This window comes from Sorex fumeus, unplaced genomic scaffold (genome assembly GCF_029834395.1).
Source record: "Sorex fumeus unplaced genomic scaffold, SorFum_2.1 ptg000045l, whole genome shotgun sequence".
NCBI classification, from domain to species: Eukaryota; Metazoa; Chordata; class Mammalia; order Eulipotyphla; family Soricidae; genus Sorex; species Sorex fumeus.
The window spans coordinates 7,990,780-8,015,750 of NW_026606102.1; the positions used below are offsets into that span (position 1 = coordinate 7,990,780).

At 46.3% G+C, this 24,971-nt stretch overlaps 1 protein-coding gene across 4 annotated transcripts in view; it reads right to left on the reverse strand.

Annotated features, from left to right (window-relative positions):
- The window catches only part of FGGY (FGGY carbohydrate kinase domain containing), a 475,385-nt gene that overhangs the window by 83,065 nt on the left and 367,349 nt on the right, over window positions 1-24,971 (reverse strand). For 3 of the 4 annotated variants that reach the window (XM_056122274.1, XM_056122275.1, XM_056122277.1), the window contains 2 exons: window positions 20,868-20,988; window positions 14,156-14,250 (listed from right to left, as the gene is read on the reverse strand). In XM_056122274.1, the coding sequence (XP_055978249.1) occupies window positions 14,156-14,250; window positions 20,868-20,988 (216 nt within the window). Of the gene's footprint in view, window positions 1-14,155; window positions 14,256-20,867; window positions 20,989-24,971 lie in introns of all 4 variants that reach the window. The other variant, XM_056122278.1, reaches the window with a different exon arrangement.

Genomic DNA, 24,971 nt, shown 5'->3' on the forward strand with positions numbered 1-24,971 from the left:
TCTCAGTTTGCTTTCTATAAAGGTAATCCCGAAATGGGCAAGGATTAAACATCACCAAAAGTACCACTGCACCATGCCCAGCTCTGAGTGAGAATAGAATATTATTGGTCTGCCTGTTTGTTTCTGTCTTTAGTAGACTGGGAAGGCAGGATAATGAAACAGGGATAAGGATGTCACTTTTGAGGACCTCGGCTCTGCTGCCCTTATTTGCAGAGTTATATGCTCCAAGGTCAATTTCACAATGAGGGATCATGCCCAAAATGGGACTCACAGACACACTCCACTTCTTTGAGACATCTTCCTATGAATAAAACGTTATATCTGATTAACAATCTGATGCAATCTCCTTATCTTACTGTGGGGATGTGCAGCCAACCATGTGTATCCTGGGCTCACGAATTGCCAGATGAGCTCAGCCTGAAGGACTGCTAGAAATCTGCAAGTGAGGACCAATCGCATCCACAAGCTCTCTTGCCCTTTGACTTTGACTTCAATCACTGGGGAACCTCACAGTGGATCAGAGAGAGGGAAGAAAAGGGGTCAGTAATGTGGCTCTTCCACTACAGAGTCACTTGGCCAACCCACTATATTAGAAGTCTCCATATAGCCCCCTCTTTAGGGTTGCAATCACTCTCTTCTGTCATCTCTACTGTTTTGCTTACCTGCATTCCACATCCTGTGGCTTCTTGCTGTGCTGGCTCAGTCCACCAAATTCTCTAACGTGACTCAAATGTGAGGGGCCCCTTCACTAACTAACTAACACAGTGACATTGTAATGGACATCCACATTCTAATCCTCTAGTTTTGGTGCTAGTTTTTGATATAAAGGGAGTCACACTCCATCCCAAAGAAGGACTTTTCTGCCCGTGACCGAGTAACATAATTCTTTTTATTTATTTATTTATTTATTTATTTATTTTATTGGCTGGAGCAATAGCACAGCGGGTAGGGCGTTTGCCTTACAAGCGGCCAACATGGCCGACCCGAGTTCGATTCCTCCGCCCCTCTCGGAGAGCCCGGCAAGCTACCGAGAGTATTCGATATGCCAGACACAGTAACAACAAAGTCTCCAATGGAGACGTTACTGGGCCCGCTCGAGCAAATCGACGATCAACGGGAGGGCCTTTACCTTACCTTTACCTTATTTTATTAGTGAGACACCATGAGGTACAGTTGTAGACTTACAATTTTTTGTGTTTGGGTTTCAATTATACAATGATCAAATACCCATCTTTCTACCAGTGCCCATTTCCCACCACCACGGATCCCAGTATCCCTCCCACCCTCCACTCCCCCCCCCCCCATATAGAACAGGCCTTTCACTCTGGATATCTGCCTTTCATGGTGACTTAACCTCTCCTCTTCCCATTTCCTCATCTGTTAAAATTATTATGATCACAGGAGAGAAAATTTCCTAAGTTCTCCCCTTATTTTCATAACTTTTACAGTGGCATCAAATTCTTAAATGTTCAAACTTCTTGAACAAATATATGATAAAAGATCTGCTGCCACTTAAGTTTCAGAACCCACTGCCCTCTCTGATGGCTTCCTGCAGAGAATCAGATACTACTCTGCACAGATGCAATGATTTCCTGCTTAACTGCTCAGTCATTTCCCTCAATGTTGCAATTAAAACTGAAGACTTCCAGAAGATCTAAATTCTCAACTCTGAGTCAAGTGATCAAACTTTGTTCATTAGCATGCAATATGTATGTGTGGATGTCGATGTGCCTACAAGTAGTCATTTTCAAGGTTTTCTCCCCAATTATAGAAAATTTCTGACCTGATTAAAGATCTGAGCTGACCTCACAGTTAGTTCCATAGCTTAATTTTCTGTGTTGAATATTAAACTCACACAGAGATTTGTTATTCATGAGTCAACCTAGTGTAATGAAAAATTAATCCAACCCACTCATTTCCAGTTTGTTCCAACAAGGAAGTTTATTATGAAAAGTAAAACAGAAATGACAGAGTGGGGAATTAGTAACTTATAAGCATTTGTTTGTGTAGAGTGATCTTAACGTAGGTTTTTTTCAGCTTTGCACTAGAATGAAATGTGAACCAAATGAAGTCAAAGATTATAGCAACATTATATTCAAAATACTGTTCTAAGGCAAAGTGTTGGATCATTTGCCTTGTATCCTCAACACTCTGAGTCTGATTCCTGTCATTTGTATATCCCCAACTATTGCTGGTCCCCGAGCAGTGCCAGATGTAGCCTGGATGGCCAAGTCCCCCCGGATATGAGAAACGCAACACTGTCTAACCATCAGGTTCACACCTGCTGGACCAGGAACTGTTCCTGGCTCCTAAGCACAGCTTGAGTGGCTCTCTAAAATAAAAAAAGAAAATACAATTCTGAAAATGTTTGGCCATTCCTCTCTCTCTCTCTCTCTCTCTCTACTGCCAACTGCCTAAGTGGTGCTCTAGAGGCCTCGGAGCCCCTGCCAGGGATTCCCAGGCATCTGGACTGGTGGTACCTGGTGAAGCTTGGGTAAATATGTGATGCTGGGTATCAAACCAGGGTTGGCTGGCATGTACCTGACATCTGGCACTAATATTGCACAACTCTTCTGAAAATCACATTCTTAAGCTCCTTAGACAAGAGATGCTTGATAAAAATGTTTGCTAGCCCTAAATCTTTGACTAATAACAGGAGTATCAAAAATATCTCTTACTTTATCTCTGAAAGGTATTTTTTTGGTATTTGCTTTTCAATAAATGGGTAGATAATGATGAAAAAAGCAAAGGATTAAGACAAAAAAAAACCTGGTGAGCATGGTATGATGTCTTCACCAGGCAAATTAGTCTTGAAATTTATTAAGTCAAGAAGGCACACTTCTAATTTTTATTTCTAAGCATAATAATCAAGCCAAGCAATAATGACCAAATGGATAATGCTGAGGTTTCCCACAAGCCATACCATCTGGGAAGGTGGCTGAGGAATCAAGATGGAAGCTTGCCTTTCCCAAGAAATGAACATATTGCTGAAGTATTTTTGGATTGTATAAGAGGAACATGGACATTCTTTAAAGCGAGGCTATCTGCACAGGGGTGGAGAGGATGGTTAACACCCACAGATAATTGCAAGGATTTTATGAATGGCACGGTATGGAAACTTAGCAGGCATTATCAGCGATCATTCTGTAAGGAAGAGGAAAGTCAAATGTTCTAGATCTTAGATACAGAAATGTTTTCTGAAGACAGAACTCTAATTCTGAGCTACTGTTCTGACTTTGATAAGCCTGGTGCTACCCTGAAATTGGACTGTACAAGGTGATTTACAATTAATCAGAACCCTAAATTTGGTGATTCTTTTATTCATTTTTTTCATGTTTTTGTTGCTGCTATTTGAGGCCATACAAATAATACTCAGGTATTATTACAGGATCTATGCTGAGGGATACTTCCTGGCAGTGCGTGGGAGACCTATGTGGTGCTGGGGACTGAACCATGGTCAGCAATATGCAAGACAAGTGCCTGAATCCCTATACTCATTTTCTTGCTGTCTTTTAGCTACTACATAAAAGATGATAACAAGTATAATATTAAGCATAGCACTGTAGCACTGTCCTCCTGTTGTTCATAGATTTGCTCGAGTGGGTGTCATTAACATCTCCATTGTGAGACTTGTTGTTACTGATTTTGGCATATAGAAAATGCCATTGGGAGCTTGCCAGGCTCTGCCAAAATATTAAGCATGTGATCTTTAATATCAACATTCTTAACTTAAATATCAATCATTTATTGCCATTCAGGGTTTTTTGTGGACTGTTAATGGGGCACAGAAATACAATGCAGGACATAAAAATAAAATCAGGGATCTAAATCCATTTAGCAAGGCACCAGAATCTCAGATATCTAGAAATATTTAAGCAGCAAAGGGCAAAAAAAAAAGCTCCCAAAAGGAGTTGATAATTTCATATGTAAAATTAACTGAATTATTCAATGCTTGGGAAATGAAAACTAAATAGAACTTAAATTCATAGCAAAAAAAAAGCAAGCCTAGAATTTTCATATACTATTGGATAAAGATTTGTTAGATGTCAAATATGCAAAACAGGACAAATATTTGGACCAACCATTATATTTCATAATATTGTATATAGAGTCTCCTGCCCCTGCGCCTGGCTGTCCTCACCGGGGCCCCTTGGAGGGGGGCAGGTTGAGTTTCCCTCCCCACCCCAAGCAGAGCTCCGGCAACCGAAGACCTCCAGAACCAGCCACCACCATGCTGAGACCACTCTCCGCACACCTGAAGGTACAGGCAGAGGAACAAAGGCATGCGGGTCCCAGGGCTGAGATCTATCTCCAAGCCTGCTCGGATCAGGGCTGAGCATCCTCCACCCAGATCCTCCATCTTCCAGTAGGCAGGGGTCACACCCACCAACTGACCCCCTGGTGCCATGTAATCCCATCAATGGCCAAGACCCAGAGACTACAAAACCCAGCTCCCGGACATCTTATTATCTCATTCTTATTTTGGACAACCTGGCAGGCTACTGAATGTAACCTGCCCACACTGCAGAGTCTGACAAACTCCCCGTGGTGTACCCAATATGTCAAATACCAGTAACAATGATGGGTCTCATTACACTAAAAGAGCCTTGAATATGGCACTTTAAAATCTCGGGGCTAGGACGAAGGAGACGTTACTGGTGCCTGCTCGAGGCAATCGATGAACAACAAGATGATCGTGATTGTGATCGTATATCCATATGTATATACACACGGTCATGGTCACGGTATATACACACACATATTATATATTATGAAGGGGTGATATCCAACAGAGCATGGTTGGAAGTGACGGCCAAGTGGTTCAGTGTTTGGATCTGGCACTGCTCAGAGGCCAACAGGGTCATACCTCATAGTGCTTTGGGGGACCAGGTGGCTCTGGAATCAACCTTAGTGCTTTATCACTTGAGTTAGCTCTTGGACCCCAAATTTATTCAGGGAAATCATTTAGGGTCTGTGCAAAAATGAACCATAGAAATGTTAGGTGTAGCCTGCCTTTCTTTCTTTCTTTCTTTCTTTCTTTCTTTCTTTCTTTCTTTCTTTCTTCTTTCTTTCTTCTCTCTCTCTTTCTCTCTCTTTCTCTCTTTCTTTCTTTCTTTCTTTCTTTCTTTATCTTGCCCCATATCTTTATTATTTAATCTTTAATGTTAATGAATCACTGGGAGATACAGTTACAGACTTACAAACTTACATGATTACGTTTTGGTCATACATTGTTCGAGTGCCCATCCCTCTACTCGTGCCCATTCTCCATCACCAATGTTCCCAGTATCTTTCCTGTCCTCCCTTTCCTTCCCCACCCCACCCCCACCACCGCCTTTGTGGCAGGCACATTCCCTCTTACTTTCTCTCTCTTTCTGAGGGTTATGGTTTGCAATACAGGTACTAAGTGGTCATCATGTTTGGTACATAGTGGTGTAGTCTTTCTTAACACAATGATACCATTTAAATAATAAGCACCAGGGGCTTGTAAATAATTCATTGTCTAATCTATATGGCAGAAATTTATGTAGCCTATAGAAATAATAAAGACATCAGTGTACATAGACGCACATAAACTTTCCTAGTATGAGGAAACAGACCACAAAACTACATTTTATGAACAAATTTAAAAGCATGTACAAAAATACTAAAAGGAAAGAAGTCAGAATCTTAAATTAGTTTTAGGTAATAGGTTAAACTGTTTTCATAGTTTTCTTTCATTTAGCTGGGTTTACTCTCCTGCACCACAACCACCCCTGCCCAAAACAGGATTACTTGTATCCCAGAAAAAAAGGAAAAAAACCACACCTAATTAAATGTGCCCAGAATTGTGATGGGTTTCATATTCCTGAATATTCATTAAGCCACAGTGTTTCCAGATATCCAGAAACTGAAGTCATGATCTTCAGCTTTCCTTTGTAAAATTGATATTTACTTCACTTAACTTAATCACTTAACTTCCCGTTAGTCGTCGATTTGCTCGAGCGGGCACCAGTAACGTCTCCATTTGTCCCTGTTGCGTGCTAGTGTAGCCCAATGGCATCTGTTCGCTCTGGGAACATGAAGAGCCTCAAACCGATCGTTCATGATCTTGATGAAGAAGTCTGACCATCTGGTAGGTGGGCGGCCACACGGTCTTTTGACATCCCGCGGAATCCAGTCAGTAACAGCTCTAGTCCAGCGGTCGTCTTTAAATCTCATTATGTGACCAGCCCATCTGATTTTTGACACCTTGGCAAATGAGTCAGCGTCCCTGATTCTTGATCGTCGACGGATGTCAGAACTCCGGATTCTCCCTCTCATTTGAGTGAAACGTGATATTCCAAGCACAGCTCTTTCTATTCTTCTTTGGGAGACCTGAATAGCGTTCTCATCTTGTTTGTGTAGGGCCCAGGTCTCTGAGGCATATGTTAATGCAGAAAGAACAGTGGAATCAAAGAGATGTGCCCGGAGCCGGAGGTTCTTCGTCCTCTTAGCTATTTCTTCGATGTTCTTGAAGGCGTTCCAAGCCGCTCTCTTCCTCCTGCACAGCTCATTTACAGTGACGGAAAATGAACTAAAATTAAAAACAATCACAGAAAGATGACTGTCACAGAATGAAATAGAAGAGACTTCTCTTGTCTCATCTGCGAAGTTCCAGGCTTGGGTGCAGAGATTGGCCGCTGCATGAACCTGGCCCTCGGGGCAGTGAACTTGTGAAGAATAACAGACACTGCAGCAGGCAAATGTGGAGGGCTGCAAGGACCCATGTCAATGGGAAACCACAGTGGTCAGTGTGGAGAGTTAATCTTGTGGGCAGAGGAGTAAGGTAAGTGATCGGGACTCAGTTAAGCGATCAGCCACTTTACATGGTTGGTCTGTGGGTCCAGGAGTCTGTTTGGAAGATTACGGGGAGTCATGGTCTGCAGAGGCCACACCTTCACATCGTGGGAGCAAGAAAGCTTGTGATTGATTGGCCAGTTCCAAGGGCTTATTTTCCTGACATGGGTCACTGTCACTGTCCTCCCGTTGTTCATCGATTTTCTCAAGCGGGCCCAGTAACGTCTCCATCGTGAAACTTGTTACTGTGTTTGGCATATCGAGTACATCACGGGTAGCTTGCCAGGCTTTGCCGCGTGGGCGAGATACTCTCGGAGGGACAGAGGAATTGAACTCAGGTTGGCCATGTTGGCTGCGTGCAAGGCAAACGCCCTACCCGCTGTGCTATCACTCCAGCCCACCTGACACGGGTACGCCTCTTAAAATGATTACAGAATTTATTTTCATCTCCTGCCACTGCCCCTGCTTCAGATGCTTGGATTGGTGGTGTGTGTATGTGTGTGTGGGGGAGGGGAGGGAGGGGGGAGGGGTGTCAAGATACATAGCACTGTTAAGAGTTAAAAGGTTGTTTTAAGAGTCTTGGAGAAAAGCTGCCTCTTAAGATAGAAATCACAGAAAGTTAATGACATCTGCAAGAGCCCAAACAGAAGCAAAAAGTGGAAAGCCATTTTCTATTTCTTCTGCTTTGTTATGGGTCTGAGTTTTCCCTCCTTGTATGTAGTTAAGTGGTTTGTTGGGTGCATCCCTTGCTTTTTGTTTGTTTGTTTGTTTGTTTGTTTTGAGGTCACACCCAGCAATGCTCAGAGGTTACACCTGGCTCTGAGCTCAGGAATAACTTCTAGCAGAATTCAGGGGACCATAGGAATGAGATGAATAAAACCCAACTCAACCTTCTCATGCAAAGCAAGGACCCTACCCACTGGACTATCTCTCTAACCCATATTATTTTTTGCAGGGGGAGAGGGGAGAATGATTGGCCCTACACCTGGCAAAGCTCAGGTCTTACTCCTGGCTCTGTGCTCAGGGATTACTATTAGTGGTGCTCTGGAAACCATAATGTGGTGTAGGATGAAACCAAGGTTGGCCACACATATTGCAAGCATCTTAACCCTTTACTATCATGTCTGCCCCCTCCTCTGCATTTCTGAAAACCCCTCTAGTGTCTGTATTTAGACAATGTAAGTGGGATGATGTTGCCTAAACTCATTTTTTTCTACATTGTACATTTGCCAGAGTGCCCACAGAAGTGGTAGGGGGTGTTCCCAACATCTAATTATAATTAATTTTCTTTTCAGGATATTTAGAGTGAGAGAACCATTCTGGAGTGACCCGAGGGCCAAGGGCACAATGGGTGACTCTGGGGGTAGGGAAGTGATCAGACAGAAAGGTCACAGAAGTCACCACTGCTTCTTCCCAGTAAAGGACAGAGGAAAGCCCCTTTTCACTGTCTCAGCAGCTGAACTTTTACCTAAAAGTGCCATCCTATGCTTCGGTTCCATTTGATGAAGATGCAGATAGACAAACACCCTTCTCATGTTATAAATGGAATCAGTTTTAAAGGCTACTTAAAAAGCTACACCATTGCGAGAGGTGGGAAACTCTTTGATGCTGTTAGTCATTCTATTCTTTAAATGAAGAGAGATGTTTCTATTGCAGCCTGCATGAACCCTATTTTGACAAGGGAATCATAGGATGGCTGTTGATGCCTATGGGAAGGAAAGGCATAGGAAGAAATAGAGAGAAAGACTGTGAAAATGAGATTGAATGTCGATAAAGACAAGGACATGGGGCTTGGGTGAGGGTTCAGAGAACTGAACTGCATCCTGGATGTACTGACACATCACGTCCGAGGCCCAATATATCACGGTCCCCTGAGTATCACTGGCTATAGCCCCCAAAGAAGGAAAAAACATAGGGAGGGAACCTAGGGACACTGGTGGGGGAGGGCTGGAGTTGGAATATCATATACCTGATACTCCATTAGGAACAGCTTTGTAAATCACAGTATCTTTGAAGAAGTAAAAAATTTTACAATGTGGGAAGCTAGGAAATACCAGCAGGCTCAAAATTTGCAACAGCAATGAATCTCATACTTAGGAATCTCTTCCATTTATATCCTGCCTAGAAATTCCACCCTCTTGCTTACCTGATGAAAGTTTTTAATTTCATCCTCTTCCTCTTCTGAGGGAAGTTGGCAAAAGTCCAATCTAAAGGTATTGCTAAGGGAAAGGGTAAGACTCTGCCTGGATGAAGCCATACAGGGAACTGGGAAACCCTGTCTTTGTAGGAACAGAGGTCTTGCACTCTTGGTCTGCTGCCTCTAAAGATAAGTAATGCATGAGGGTATGATCTTGGACTCCTTGGACACCCAGCAGAGAAGTTGGGCTGCTTAGTCTGAGAGTTTCAGCATGGGAGGCAGCAAGAGCTGGAACCCGAAGATCTGACTAGGCCTTGATCCTCTGACTCTCTTTCATTTGCAGCAGATGACTCAGCTGTGTCTGCCCATGCATGAACATCTAGAGCAGAGAAGTAACATCCTCCATATAACTACCCTATGGGTGATCTATAAGACAGATCAACTGACCAGTGAGGATCCTGAAGCCTTGGCAGAAACCACTCAGAGGTTAAAGGAAGGTGTAGCAGGCACCTTAAAGACCAAGTTAGAATCTTTAGGTTCAAAGAAAAAATTGTACTGAAGTTCAGGTTGGAAATAGGATTGACAGGGAAGCAGCAATTCCAGCACCTCAACTTGCCTGAATCCAGAGCTGGTACCCAAGCCTGCGGTACCGGCTCAAAACAGGTTGGTGTCTCTTCTTTGGAGGAGGGCAAATGAAGCTAGGGGAGATGAAGCATTCATTCCACTGAGACAGTAGTTCCAAACATAGTCACTCTTTTAATGTTGAGAATTTTGCTTGGTGCTCATGGAGGTTTTTAGAGTTGTCTGGGATTCTTTATCTTAAAAGTCCCACAAGAACGATGATTCTCTTTTTGTTTTTTTTTCTTTTTGGGTCACACCCAGCTATGCACAGGAGTTACTCCTGGCTCTGCACTCAGGAATTACTCCTGGCGGTGCTCAGGGAACCATATGGGATACTGGGAATTGAACCCAGGTTAGCCGCATGCAAGGCAAATGCCCTACCTGTTGTACTATCACTCCAGTCCCAAGAATGATGATTCTTAAATATGTATATTCCAAACAGGAAATAAAACAATTGAATGAATCAAACAAGCGCCAGGGGAGGCCAGGTGACCCCGAATCTATACAATAAGCAAGCAATAGAAGAGTAAGGATTTCCTTGGAAAGAGATGACAGGCAAGCTCTCAGAACTCCCTTAGCAGGTCTGCCCTTATTAGATTACATTAAATAGTATAATTTTACTAGGTTACCGAAGCCTAAATACAGTCAGGAGGCGCACCTACTTCCCTGGACTGGAGAGGAAAACCTGACCTTATTTTTAAGATGCTATGGGTCTTGTAGCTGCTATTCAAGTCACCAACTTCAATATCTTATCGCTGTGTTTCAAGAGTGTGTTACAGAGAATAGATGGGTAATCTCATGCCATGAAGTTATCTCTGTAAACCTGTGACTGGTATCCTTCTAGAGCTAGAAGTGCCAGCTAGAATAAGATGGCACTGGGATCTCCTAAGAAGAGGATGAGCACCTGATAGCACATGTCCATCTTATCACACTCCCCTATTTGGGCTGTACAATTAATTTCCTGGTTGGGGACTAGTCTCTTTCTTCTTGCAATTTTCAGATAATTAGTATGCCAAAAGACTCTGTAAAGGAAGGAAAAGGAAAAAACCCAACAGAGTAAGAAAAGAATGAAAATCAAGGTAGACTACTGATTTAGGATAAAGAACACACACATAGATCTTAGTTTTAATTTTACTTTGGCTCTAATGGGGAAAAATTATTCAAAGAAATCTGAGACCTCCCCGCCCCAAGGGACCCAGCCCCAGCAGCTGAAAACCTCCAGAACTCAACTCCCACCATGCTCACAGCCTCTCTCCACACGTTCGAATCCATGAGTGAATTCTCAAAAAACCCAGGTATGCAGGACTTTGTGACTGAAAACTTTGGGTTCAACAGAACTGTGAACAGGGATCCTCCACCCATATCCCCGTTTCCAGCAACTCAGCAGTCACGTCTATAAACTACATCTGGCTGGTGCCAGATAATCTCGTCATTGGTCACCATCCAGAGTTGAACGTCCTTCTTTACCAGAAGGGAGCATAACACCACATGAGCCATAACCATGCTGCTGGGTCTGAGCTGGGCTTTTTCACTTGGGGTGCCCCAGAGGGGGGAGGGCGAGACCCCTATGCCCCAACACTCAACCTGGCAGCTGAAAACCTCCAGAACTCAACTGCCACCATACTCACAGCTGCCCTCGACACTCTCAGGCTGAGCCTCACCCATGAGTGAACCTATTCCTGGACCGTGTGGCTGCAAATGCGGCTGCACGACAACTCATATCTTACACCACCCATAGTCCAAGAGTACCACACCACATTTGATGGGGTTTAAAGTAAGAGGAATATTAGAGATAAATATATATTTTTTACCGATTACATATAATCACACGGCTAAACCTTTAACAACACGTTAGTGATCTCTTATAGAAGGACTTACTGGTCCTGAGTGAAGTACAACAATCTTCACACTCCTTGCTTTAAGGAAACTTTTTTGTAGCATTTTCAGGGTTTTTCATAACAAACAATACAAAATAAATTATTTTGGTTCTGATTTGGGGCAGGGGTTGGGTTTCAGGATGGAAACATACAAAATATGGTGGTGGGAAGGTATAATGGTGGTGGGATTGGTGTTTGAATATTAAATGTAATCAAATATTGTGAACTACTTTATAAAATAAAATAATTTACAAAAAAACTTCTAAAAAATCTGAGATCCAGTTTCCTTCTCTAGTTACATGAGGATATAAATATTTATGCAGAGAGATGTGAAGACGTGAATGAGTTATCTTAATCTGAGCTGCCTAAACAACCTGGCCCCATCCCACTGTACACATATAAGTTGGGAATTTAAAGAACATGAATTAATAACCTCATGATTCTGGGATCTACAAGATTGACATGCCTGCAATGAGCAGGTTCTGGGGGGAGCCCTCTATTCACTCTACCTCCACAGGGAGGGGAGACTTTGCTGCACACATCCTTTGGCGTCCCTCCTTCTAAGGTCATTCATCTCATCATCAGCTGCCCCCTTCCATAACTAGATCTCCCCCCAAAACTTACAAAGCATTGGTGGTACAGTGGTGATCATAGCTGCCTTCCAAAAAAACTCACAAGGCTGCATCTCCAAAGGCAATCATGTTGAGGGTGGAGGGCCTGCACAGGTGAACTCAAAGGAGGCAGAAAGCATAAAACCACCTCTGCAAGGTCTTAGGAAGCATCATGGTCATGGTCATGGTCACAGTCCTCCCGTTGTTCATCCATTTGCTCGAGAGGGTCCAGTAACATCTCCATCATGAGACTTGTTGTTACTGTGTTTGGCATATCGAATATGTCACGGGTAGCTTGCCAGGCTCTGCCGTGTGGGCGAGATACTCTCGGTAGCTTACCAGGCTCTCTGAGAGGGGAGGAGGAATCGAACTTGGGTTGGCCATGTTAGCTGCTTGTAAGGCAAATGCCCTACCGCTGTGCTATCGCTCCAGCCCTCGCTTAGGAAGCATCAGAAGCATATTTCCTGTTTCATTTCAGTAATTACAATTGAGTCTAGTCAGGGAAACGCACTGAGGGGTGCGAACATCTTTATAAACTGATATCTTCAAATAACTTCTGGCAAGTCTTGACAAATTTCAACCATCAGTAAGTACCTCTGATGTTTCTACACAACAAGGAGACCAGAAGATACTGGGACTTAAACTCCACCACCTCTGTTTAAAGAATTCAGCTCAGGTCCACATGCATTCACAAGTGGACTCGATTTGCCTTTCAGAGTCAGTTCCCAGGCATCAATCCTAGAGGTATGGACAGTGTGCCAAAATGCGGTACAAAGAACAGCCCCCCGTGAGATGCAGAAGACCCTTCCAGCAGCAAACCTTCGCATTCCCCAGCCTTTCTGAGTCTCTGTCCAGGTAGGTGGTTAGAAGTCTGAGGACTGTCTGAAAAGCCCCCAGCAATGCTTTTGGTACCTAACCAGGTCACAGTAAGTAGATTGCTATAACTGCTAACCTCTGGGTGCACACCCCAGCTCTCGTCCTGACCCTAAGATCTGGGAAGAGTTTGTCAGTTCCTGACACTGAACCTTTCTGAACTCTCCATTGAGATTTGAGAGGCAGCACTCTTAGCGCTGATACTTAAGAGCTTTTTCCACATAGACCGTTACTTCATTATTTCATTTCTTTACACCTGAAGGTCTTCAAGTATAAATGAGGAGTTCAGAATGAATCGAGGACAAATGGTGAAGTCTGATCCTGAGGAAGAGCTCACCTCACGTAACTGATGTTAATATAAGGAAGCAGCGGGCAGCGTGGCAGGGGGGTAACTACATGCTAGCTTAAAGGTTGGGGATATGCAGTGCTCAAGTCCAGATTCACCTTCGGCAGCTGACAGCAGAGCCAGAGCTCTCGGCCTCTTCCCATCCAGTTTCCTTGACCTTCTGGCCAACATGTTGCTCATATCACTAGTTTCCCAGTGGGTCTCTGTAGAACCCACGTGTGAGGAGTCTTTTGCAATTCAGTGGTAGGGAAAGCTTTGCCTCCCACAAGAAATTAGCATGTTTTCTTTTTTTCTAAAAATAAGAATTGTGCAACAGATCATGTGTTCTCTTCAGTCATGGAAGCCAGAAAGCTGAGAGCCAAACTGTGTGTTCAATCTCTGCCACTGAGTCCCTTCCGCCTTCCTCTATGCTGGTTCCTGGTTTTCCCTTTCAATTCCTGTTCTTGCTAGGCCCACTTGGCATTTGGATCTCTGGGTCGAGTCCTTCAAAGGGGCTTAGGTGGGGATGAGAGAAATACAAATTTGAGATGTGCATGCTCAACTTATGCCGTGCATCTTACCTGTTTGGTCTGTAGACAGACAAAAAAAAATGGTCCAAGAAAAATGCAAATTATTGGGGAGTCAAGCTAAAGGGGGGAAAAAAAAAGGAAAGAAAACCAAGAACAAAACAGAATAACCAACGGGAACAGAGGCCAAGTTCAATTGAAAACTGCAATAAATATGTCTCAAGCCAGAAGCGTTTGTGTGTTCCCTGGCTGGAACCTATCATTGCTTAATTACAGCCTGTGTGTGTTTTGCAAGATGGGAGCTGCCGTGAAGAAGCCGGGCAGCCTCAGACAGGGGAGGGGCCCACCCCTTGGTCCTCACATACCTGTACCGAAGCGAAATCCCCCGAGGCAGAGGCACCCAGAATAGCAGCACCCACCAGAACAGACTCCACCTCTTGAGACAGGACCACGGGCAGGCCTGTGCAGGAAAGGCCACACCTCGGTTAGGGGGCAGGGCTGGGGGAGCCAGCCAACAGCTCCAGCGACAAAAACACCCCACGTGAAGGCATCAGCAGCAGCCTCTCCCCACCCCTGCAGTTGCCCCATTCCGAAGAAGGATTACCTGGTTGTTCTAAAGGGTTTCATGGCGAGCCGGCTGGGGCAGCCACCCAGAAACAACACCGTGTAGTTCAGCTCAGGAGACCTTTTGGCCCGGGCTTCCCAGGCTGCTGCTAGCTGCTACCTGCCATTTGGTTCAAGTTCAGTTCAAGCAACCTGTATTAAGAGCTTGGCTGGGCCCCGGGGAAACAGGGCCGAATCAGACCGGTCCTGCCATCCAGTTCTGAGGGACATGAAGTTCTTTTGTGGGGGAAGGGCAGGGGATAAGGCGTGGGGGTACTCTGGCTGACCTGGACTAAGATAAAGGAAGGAGAAAGAGAGGGTGAGGGCAGCACGGGCCCCTGTCCCAGATCATCTAGCTCCTCTCCTAGATGGAGCTTGTTCTTTTCCTTGCTTTCTTTTCTTGTCTTCTGTGTATGTGTGTGTGTGGTTTTTTTTTTGTTTGTTTGTTTGTTTGTTTTTGGTCATACCCGGCTATGCTCAGGGATTACTCCTGATTACTCCTGGCTCATGCACTCAGGAATTACTACTGGTGGTGCTCGGGGGACTATATGGGATGCTGGGAATCGAACCCGGGTAGGCCACTTGCAAAGGCAAACACCCTACCTGCTGTGCTATCCTTCCAGCCCTGGTTCTTTCTTTTCTTTAGGTGCATGTGTGGGGGGGGATGGGAGGGTGCAGGGGTCAGGGGGGAGAGTTGGGCCACAGCAGCAGTGCTCAGGGCTCACTCCTGGCTCTGCAATCACTATTAACTTGTAGTCTCAGTCTCAGTCACGGTTCTCCCGTTGTTCATCGATTTGTTCGAGCGGGCCCAGTAACATCTCCATCATTCATTCATTCATTCATCATCCTGTTATTCATTGATTGCCTCGAGCAGGCCCCAGTAACGTCTCTTTCATCCTAGCCCTGAGATTATATTCAAGGCTCTTCAGGAGAATGAGACCCATCATTGTTACTGGTATTTGGCATATTTGGTACGCCATGGGGTGTTTGCCAGACTCTGCCCTGTGGGCAGGCTACATTCGATAGCCTGCAAGTTTGTCCAAACTTGCATCTCCATCATGAGACATGTTATTGTGTTTGGCATATTGAGTACGTCACGGGTAGCTTGCCAGGCTCTGCCGTGCGGGCGAGATACTCTCAGTAGCTTGCCGGGCTCTCTGAGAGGGGCGGAGGAATTGAACTCGGGTCTGCCATATTGGCTGCGTGCAAGGCAAATGCCCTACCGCTGTGCTATTGCTTCACTGGTAGTAGGTCCCTATAAATGCTAGGGAGTGGGCCATGGTCAGAGCTGTGCCTGAAATCCCTGACTCTCGAGCCCCCTCCTTGCTCCTTTTATTCAATCATGTCCAGGCACTGGCTCCGCTGGTACTTCAGTCTGGGGCACTTCCTCCCTGGAGTCCCTATGAATACAGCTTCTCTTTCACCTTCGTGCCCATGTTCCCTTCCCTCCTCCATGGCTCTCAGACCCACCCCACTCCCCCGTAATATTTTTGTAGCAGTCCCTTCCGCCACCCTTCCCCCTCCCCACCATGGCTTCCCTCTCTGCTTTCCCATCTTCCCCTGGCGAGCACAGCCCTGTGAGCAGCAGGGACTTGGCGTTGCCCTGGGATGGACAGCAGGAAGCGCTGCCTGAGCACTGGACGTTTCTCCAGGTTGGGGAGTTGAGGGTGAAGCAAGCATCTGAGGGGTGCACTGCGTGGGGTAGGGTGAGCGGAAGGGTGGGGCACGCTGCACACCAGCCCCAAGGTGAAGGGTCCTGGTGAGTGCACAAAGACTGACATCATATGAATTCACAGGATTTCATAAGGATGTTTATAATATATATACACATATATATCACTTGTATTACTTGTCATCCCGTTGCTCATTTATTTACCCAGGAGGGCATCAGTAATGTCTCCATTCATCACTGTCACATGCTAGTGTAGCCCACCGTATGTCACATATATGTATAAACTAAATATCTATTATATATATATATATATATATATATATATATATATATATATATATATGCTTGAGCGGGCCCAGTAACGTCTCCATTGGAGACTTTGTTGTTACTGTGTTTGGCATATCGAGTACGTCACCGGGAGCTTGCCAGGCTCTGCGGTGCGGGCGAGATACTCTCGGTAGCTTGCCGGGCTCTCCGAGAGGGGCGGAGGAATCGAACTCGGGTCGGCCATGTTGGCTGCGTGCAAGGCAAACGCCCTACCGCTGTGCTATATATATATAAACTAAATATACTCGGCAATCAGGAGAGGGCAGCAGACGCCACTGAGGCAAATGCTGAGGCCAGACCCACAAAATCTTCCTCAAGACGTGTGATTTTCACTTCCCCACACGGGAACTTCTCTATTTCAAGGGAAGACTTTCCTGGGCTCCTCCTCCTGCTGCTGGATGAGCCGGCCTGGCCCCCAGACAAAGGAGACAGACAGCAGGTCCCCACCACCTGCCCAAGAAATAGCACCCTCGCTATGCCCCCGCAGACCCGGCACCTGAGACAGAGCTGCAAGGTGTGGAGAGTGGAGGGGTCTCTGGGGAGAGTTCAGCACCTCCAAGTCTGTGTCCTCCTCTTCTTGCCTCAGCTCTCACAGGGAAACCCGAGGCTGATTGACCAGGGATGCTGACACATGGGTGGTCTCTGGTAAGCCTCAAGCCTGGGGGTTGCTGGGTAAGAAGGAAAATGGGGGCTGGGGGGCCCTGGCCACTCGGTTGCACCCTGGAATAGGAAGCATGGGATGGGGCAGGGATCACCCCCTCCCGCTAGGCTCACCCCACCAGGAGCGATCTCTGAGCCAGAAGGAAGACCTGAGCACTGCCGGGTGTGATCCAAACTCCCAATCTCTCCACCCACCCCACCCCCAAAAGAGCAAATCTTAATTTGTAGTGCCCTGGGCCCTGGGTCTCAGGAGGTCAGCCTGTGAAAGAAAGGAACTAACTCATCTTCCCGGTCCCCATGGATCTATCTGTGAGCCAGCTTCTGTTTCCCTTTTCCTATGAAAACTGCTTCCTGTAACCCTACAGTCAGGATGGTTTGTCCTCAGGTTGCTGTCCTCACAGACTGCTGGCCCCTGAGTAAACCTGCTTTTCCTGCTTCAATTCTTGTCAGAGGACATGGATTGGCCTTTGAGCAGTGAGCACCCAAACCTGCTTTGGAGAATGTGCTCACTGGGCTGAAGCTCTGGGGGGTCTCTGCTATCCTGGGATCCCTGCCATCTGTTCCTGTCCCTCAGTCTGAGTGCAAGCCCACTCTGGGCAAGCCCTCCGCTCCCAAGCTGCTGCAGACCTAGGGACTGGGCTGTATGGAGCACATCCGAGGCCTCTGGACTATCCCAGACTCAGGGGGTCAGGTTAAGACTGGGAGCGGCTCAGGGGGCTGGGGTGTCTGCCAGGTGGTCCAGGCCTCTGAGACTCTGTCCACGCCTTTATGGAACATCTCTATAGTGCGACATCTGTTCCCAGTCTGGGCTTGACAAGTAGGGGCACCCCCATCCTACTGCATCCCCTACTGGGCCTCCAGAATATGGGTCAGGGCTCCAAGAGCACTTTTTTCATGTTGGCCTTGCAGGCAGGAAGTGATCCTTGACACTCCCAGGCCAGGCACAGAGAAGGTGTTTGTGTGAGTGAAAAGAATGAACGTGAGGGCAAGGGCGGCAGGACCCCTCTATTCCTGAGGAGGAACACTGTTCTCACTCAGCCAGGAAGCCTGCAATTACTTTACCCACACCCAGGGGTTTTGAAACCACAGGGAACTGAGTGCCCAGGGTACAAGGAGTCTCTTCTGCCTGGCAGAGACACGGCCTCCGGGTTGACCGAGCATCTCTCTCCTTGCTAGCAGGGGAAGGGAATGCTCCCTAAGGGGTGATGATCAGCTTTCTCCAATGCCCGGTTAGAGGGGGCTGCCAGGAGGCGAGTGGGGGAGTCTCACTGAAGGTCGGGCACTTGCCTTGCATGTGGCCAGTCTGAAGCCCAGAACACAGCTTCCTGCCTATGAGCTCAGGGCATTTATTTATCTTTCTGCACCATCTCTAGGGGACTTTAAATCTTCTATCTTCCGAAGGAGGCACAGAGATGAAATGCCACTTGCTCACACCCAGAGCCGGTTACCTGTTCTTTTCTTTTTTCTTTTTTTCTCTTTTTTGGGTCACACCCAGCAATGCTCAGGGGTTGCTCCTGGCTTTGCACTCAGGAATTACTCCTGGCAGTGCTTGGGGAACCATATGAGATGCTGGGAATCGAACCCGGGTCGGCTACATGCAAGGCAAACGCCCTACCTGCTGTACTATCGCTCCAGTCCCACCTGTTCTTTTCCTGCCTCCAGGTTCCCACCACAAAATCTCCCCCATGGCTCTATGCCCGTCACGGGGGTTCTTTAGAGTCCTCTGCCTGGGGCCCTCCACTGCTGGGCCACAACAGACTTAGAGCAATGGCCAAGGGCATTCTGAGGGCACCCCGGCTCCAAGGACAGACCCAGTGCCTGGGTAGGTGCCTGTCACAAGAGCACAGGCGAATGCACTGTGGGCTCCGAGCTCGGGTGTGAGGGGCGGGGGGGAGGGGAGTAGGAACCGACTGGTGAGCTGGAGCTGGAATGCCAGCTATGTTATCTGATGCATTCACTAGCTGAACAGAACCCAGGCATCACCAGGCAGATGCACTTTGCCATCCCTTGTGGGGCTCAGCCGGGCTTCCCAAGGCAGAGGCATTCCAGGCCGAAGAAAAGGTCCCTTTGTCTGGAACTGTAAGAGTTCAGAGTCGCAGACAAAGGGTTCAGTTTCAGTCGGAATCCAAATAACGCTCAACAGCCTTTTCATTCAATGGGCTGAGGGAGAACGGTTTCCAAAGCAGGACTTTCTGTGAAGCCACCGCACTCCCAGCTTCTGAGTCAGCTCAGGGCAGGGAGGCCTGGGAACGGAGCCACGTTCAGAAAGGGCAGAGCCAAAGGGCCCCGGTAGGCAGGGGTCAGCGGGGCCATGGCAGCGGGTGGCTCTGGTATCCAGTCTGGTGGGTGATTAGTGGTCCGGGCTGACTCGATCTCCCCTGGCTCTGGCTGGCAGGTAGGAAGTCTCTAGTCTCTAGGGAAACTTGGCGCTTGCTTTTGTTGTTTTTAAAACTGTTTTTTGGTGGGATGGGGATAGAACCTAGGGTCTCGCTCACACACAAGGCAAGTGTTCTCTTGCTGAGCCCCATCCTCCCTCGGGTTGGGAGTGCAGAAGTCACTCTTAGGGCAGATCTGAAGTCTGACTCATATGTAAATATGGAGCTGACTTTTGGATCCAAGCCTGAAGCCCGACTCAGAAGGGGTGAGGGGCCATGGTTCTCTGTGGTCGGTCCTCAGCTCTGAGAGGGGAGCTGGGACCTCAATATTCTTGGTCCCATCCCTTCTGGAAGCTTCCTCGGATGATCAGGTTCCTTGTCTGTGAGATAGGTGCCAATGCTGGACCCGAGGGTGCGAGGGGGGGAGGAAGTACGTGTCGAGTGAGACATGGGGTCGGCAGGGGAGCTTGGTCACTGGCATTTTCTCTAACTCACACCTGATCCATTCCCACCCAGTCAGTAGTCAGAGGTAAGGACTCTGAGGGATGGGGACAGCGGGAGATTGTGATGCTAATACAGAGACCCCTATTGTGGCACTTGGTGCTGTGAGCAAGGCTGAGTTCTTCCCTAGCTATTTATTTATTTATTATTTATTTATTTATTTATTTATATGTTTTTGGCAGGAGGATCAGGGGACAGGCATGCCTGCTGATGCTCAGGAATTACTCCTGGCTCTGTGTTTAGGAATCACTCCTGTTGCAAGTCAGGAGGGATCAGCCCTCCTCCTCCTCCTCCTCTGGTATCAGATCCCTGATTCTGATGAACTGTTGTGTAATCAGAGGATCTCAGGACCTCAGGGCACAGCTTCCCACCTGCAGCCTAGCCTGGGGTTCCCAGGCCCTGCAATCTTTCTCCAAGACAGCTTTCTTATCACTTCCTCCAGACCACTGACCCTGTGACATCACAGGCCCAAACTCCACTGTTTCCCAAACACCCTGTGGGTCTCTGACTAGGAGATCTTGCCACACTACTTTGAACACATCTGTCTGCTATCAGCCTTCCTCCACAAACCTTGAACTCCCTGAGGGGGTGGAGGGAGGGAGTGGGGGCAGGGATCCTGTTTTATTTATCTCTGCATCTTCCTGATTCCCCAGACTCTTAAGTGGCTCAGAAGAGATTCTCAAAACTACAGGGTCAATGCTTGAATTTGGGCCGGGTCTTGGCTGACCTCCTCTCACTTTTTGTAATCACCCGATAGCAGCCATCACATCTAAGTCATTTTCCCCATTAAAGAAGGGAGAAAGTGACATTTCAGCCTAAGTATCTGATATAATTGTGCATATGACCGTCCCCCTCCTATTTTCAAGATCATCCCAATTCTAGCTATATCCATTGCTGCTGCCAATGTCCAAACTTTCTTAAGTCCTCCCTCAGACTTACCAGTAATGTCGGCATGCATTTGCACAAAGAGGGGATTCTTGCTCAGGCCTCCACACAGGAAGAGAGTGTGGATGGAATGTCCTGCAGTCTCCATGGCTTCCACAATGAGGCGGGTCCCAAACTGAAAGAGAACCACGGGAAACAGTGTCACAAGGAGAACTGTGAAGGCACGCTGAACAGTCCTTACTCTGCACCTCCGAAAGCTGAGGCTGGAGGGATTAGGCTGCCTCTGATCACTGTTAATTATGGCACAGAGTGAGAATTCCAACCTTCCCTACCCATCTCCTTAATCCTCCTGATTTCTAACCATTAGTTTCTATCAGTAGTTATACAACACTGACAATGCAGATCATATTAATTGAGTTTATTTGAACCAGTATGTGGTAAGTGACATCAGTGGCCCAGATCCTCTCTGTTGGTTCTGGGAGGAAAGGAATCAACAGCCACATCACCCCTCAGGATGTGGAATGATGAATGGCTTCTGGCAGGCAGGTCAGTCTACCTTCCTGAGATAGGAGCTAAGTTTCTTCTCTGGAAAAGACACTCACTATGATACAGCAGAAACATGGGGAAGGAATTGTATAAAGGTGAGACCCAGACTTCAGGCTGGCAAAGGGCTGGAGTGATCCTCATCCTCACCCCAATGCCTCCGTCTCCTCCTTGTGTGGCTGCTTTTACCAAACTCAATATAAATGGTTGATGCTGAAGAAGGAACAGATAGGGCAGGATCACAAAAGTGAATCTTGTCAGAAAGTGGTTTAGTTAAAGTGAAGCTATTCAGACTGCTACCTATTGGAATGTTCACAAGTCATACTTTATTTAGAGCAAGGACAAAACACAGGAAGATGAGGTGTGGGCTGGATGCAGGCCCAGAGCTCTTTGAGAAGGGGGAGGCGGGGCAAGTGTAAGAGTAGGGGATTGTCAAAGAGACCTTCCAATGTCTAGACACAGCACTTGCCTGACCATCAAGTCCCAGGATGGGAGGTACCTGGGAAACAAAGAGGTCACAGAGGGGGCAGCCACCCAGGAAGAAGGAAGGGCTTGAGTGCAGGGAAAAGGTGAGCTGCTGTTACAGTCCTAGCACTTTCACTAGCAAGGGAAACTGATGCTCAGAGAACAAGACCCAGGTGGGGGATGTAGGGAGGGCCTGGGTTGCTTCTGGGAGTAGGTGGCTGTGGGATTACCTGGGAACCCTGGAGTATGAGAGCCACATAGCTGTGGGTGGGATAGGGGCACACGGGGGCAAAAACATAGTGGTCTCAGACTAGAGGTCCAGAGTTTACTGGAGCTATGAGTGAATCTGGTAAGAATATGGATTAGGTGAAATTTAGGTCTTCATAGATAATCCACAGATGTGGTGTGTTTAGAAGAAGAACAAGAAGAAGGAAATGTGTTGTACAGTATAAGGCCAGGCCCTGCTTATTACCAAACATGGCTGATTAACCCCAGATGTTCTTTCTTAAGCTTTTGCGGGGTCATGAACCTTCCTGAGAACTGATAAAAACTACTGACCTCTTCAGGGAAAAAAGTTACAAAATTGGATTAGAAATGGTTTTAGGTCAACAGACGCCCTTACCTCCACTGTGGGTCACTGGAGGTCCAAGAATTGTGGGTGACCCCAGTCCACTCAAGGGGAAGGGATCTACAGCAGTGAGAGAGGCCTGGCATTTTGAACTCAGAGATAAAACCTGAGGTTTTTTATTTTTCTCTTAAGTAGCCCCTAGTCATGGAGACTGTATCCCTTTGACATGCAAATCCTGAACTCACCCAGATGCAGAAATCCAAGGCCCCACCCAGAGAATGGTGGATTCCTCAGTAAAGGCGAAGATTTGGAAGAATCTAAGAGATTATAAAGAGACCATCTACAGTGTGAGGGATAAGATTATGAGAAGACCATCAACAGAGCAAGGCTTTTTTGTGACAACGTCCAGACTGCCTCTTACATATGCAGAGAGCTTCAGAAAAAAATACACTTGGGGAAATTGTATATAAGCTCTTCCTGTAAACCTTTGGGGACTTACTCTCCAAGTCTGTGTTCTCCCTGGAACACATATTTCTTTCCTTCTCCCCACCTTGTATCTTTCTTATTTTCAGTCAATAAAAACTTCCCTGCTTTAGTACTTCACCTCTCTGGAAATTTTTTTTTTCTGTGAGAAAAAGGCAAAGGACCTGGAATATAAGGAGGATTTTTTTTGTTTTTGTTTGAAATTTGCATTTCATCTGTAACTAGCATTCAAAACCACACCTAATCTAAGACTACTCTCTTTTTAAAATGGGAACACCTCCTCTTTGAAAATTGCATGCATGATCAGAGATGTTAACAAGCAAACAATATTTAAAATGAGGCTTGAGGTGTGATGAAATGTAATAACAACTTGCAGAATTGCTACTGTACATTGTTTACAATGTGTGTAAACTTTTAGAGGAGGGTCCAGCTCCTGGAAGATATTTAGGCATGAACACGATTCTGCTTATTAGGTAAATACTAGGGGTGGCACTGGGGACTTCAATATCATTGTTCATCAATGGCAAGCTAAAAACCAGAGCGTTGCTATTGTTTGAGGAGTTATATAATTTGCCTAAGGTAATACTGCATGTGTGGGTGCATGTGTATGTATGTATGCGTGTGGGCTGGAGCGACAGCACAGCGGGTAGGGCATTTGCCTTGCACGCAGCCGACACTGCCGACCTGAGTTCGATTCCTTCACCCTTCTCGGAGAGCCCGGCAAGCTTCTGAGAGTATCTCGCCCGCATGGCAAAGCCTGGCAAGCTACTCGTGTTGTATTCGATGTGCCAAACACAGTAACAAGTCTCACAACGTTACTGGGCCCACTCGAGCAAATCTATGAACAACGGGAGGACAGTGACAGTGACAGTGTTTGTGTGTGTATGTGTGTATAAGGGGAGAGCTGTCTCCCAATATCCATGAAAATGTCATGCAAGATTAATATTTTTGATTTATTAATTGCATGATTAATTTCAAGACTTGGGAATTGGGAGATCATGCAATTTGCAGGCCTGAGACGAGAATAATACAAATACAAAGCTCATTTCCAGGGAAAAGGCAAGAAAGATGGAACAAGGGGTGCTCCCAGAGGGGCAGGACGGTCTTTTCCAGGCTGCACTGTGGGCTGGAATTTCCCACTCAGGCAGGGCCAGTGGCTAAGTCCAGGGCATTCCCCTTTAGGGGTCCCAGTCACCATTCTGTAAACCACCCCAGCCCCCACCAAAGGGCTTTGTGCTAAAATGATTCTGTGCTCACCTTTCTGGAAAAAATGTTTTCACAGAGAAATTTAAATTAAAATTGGGTGATTCCATGGGGAATGTACAAGCCGAATGCAAATTAAGAGCGACTTCAAATGCAAATAGTACTTTTTAAGGGTCTGTTCTGAAAAGAAAACTATACAGGGAACAGACAAGGGGATAAACCAGGGGTTTGACAGGTCTTTCAATTAAGCTTGATCAAGAGAGAATTTTACTTCATGGACGGTTTCACACAGTCCCAACTTAACTTCCTTACAATATGGCCCTAATTTCATTCTATTCTTACAAAAGCCCAACCACTAATATTACTGAAAGAGAGAAATTTGTTTAATTTTAACTTATCAATGACAATGGGTGCCTGTGTAATATTCAGAGCCCATGAAACAAAGCTTATTTTTGTTTTCAACCTGAACATCATGTGAAAATACCACCTTATCAGACTACTTTGTTACAATGGACATTTTGGCCCAAAAGATCAGTACTGCTTGGGTACTTCTGCACAACAGAATGAACTCACAATTCAATGGACACCACCATAAAGTCTTACGGAAAACTCTCTGACTTAAATTTTGTTCCCTTCATATTATCATAAAGGTCATTAGGACAACGGACAGAATAAATGTGATAGCTCTAAATACATTAAATCCATGATGATTTTTCAAGCATGCAGATTTGAGAAAATATTAGCTTGCTTTTCTCCCCCTTCTCTCAGTACCTCCCTACCCCCAGCATTAAGTTTAACCTCATTTCTATGTTTTTCACCTTCTGCTGCAGTGTTCCCAGGAATATTTCTGTGAGGTTCTTTGGAATGCCTGAAACTTATTCTGTTTTGTCCTGATG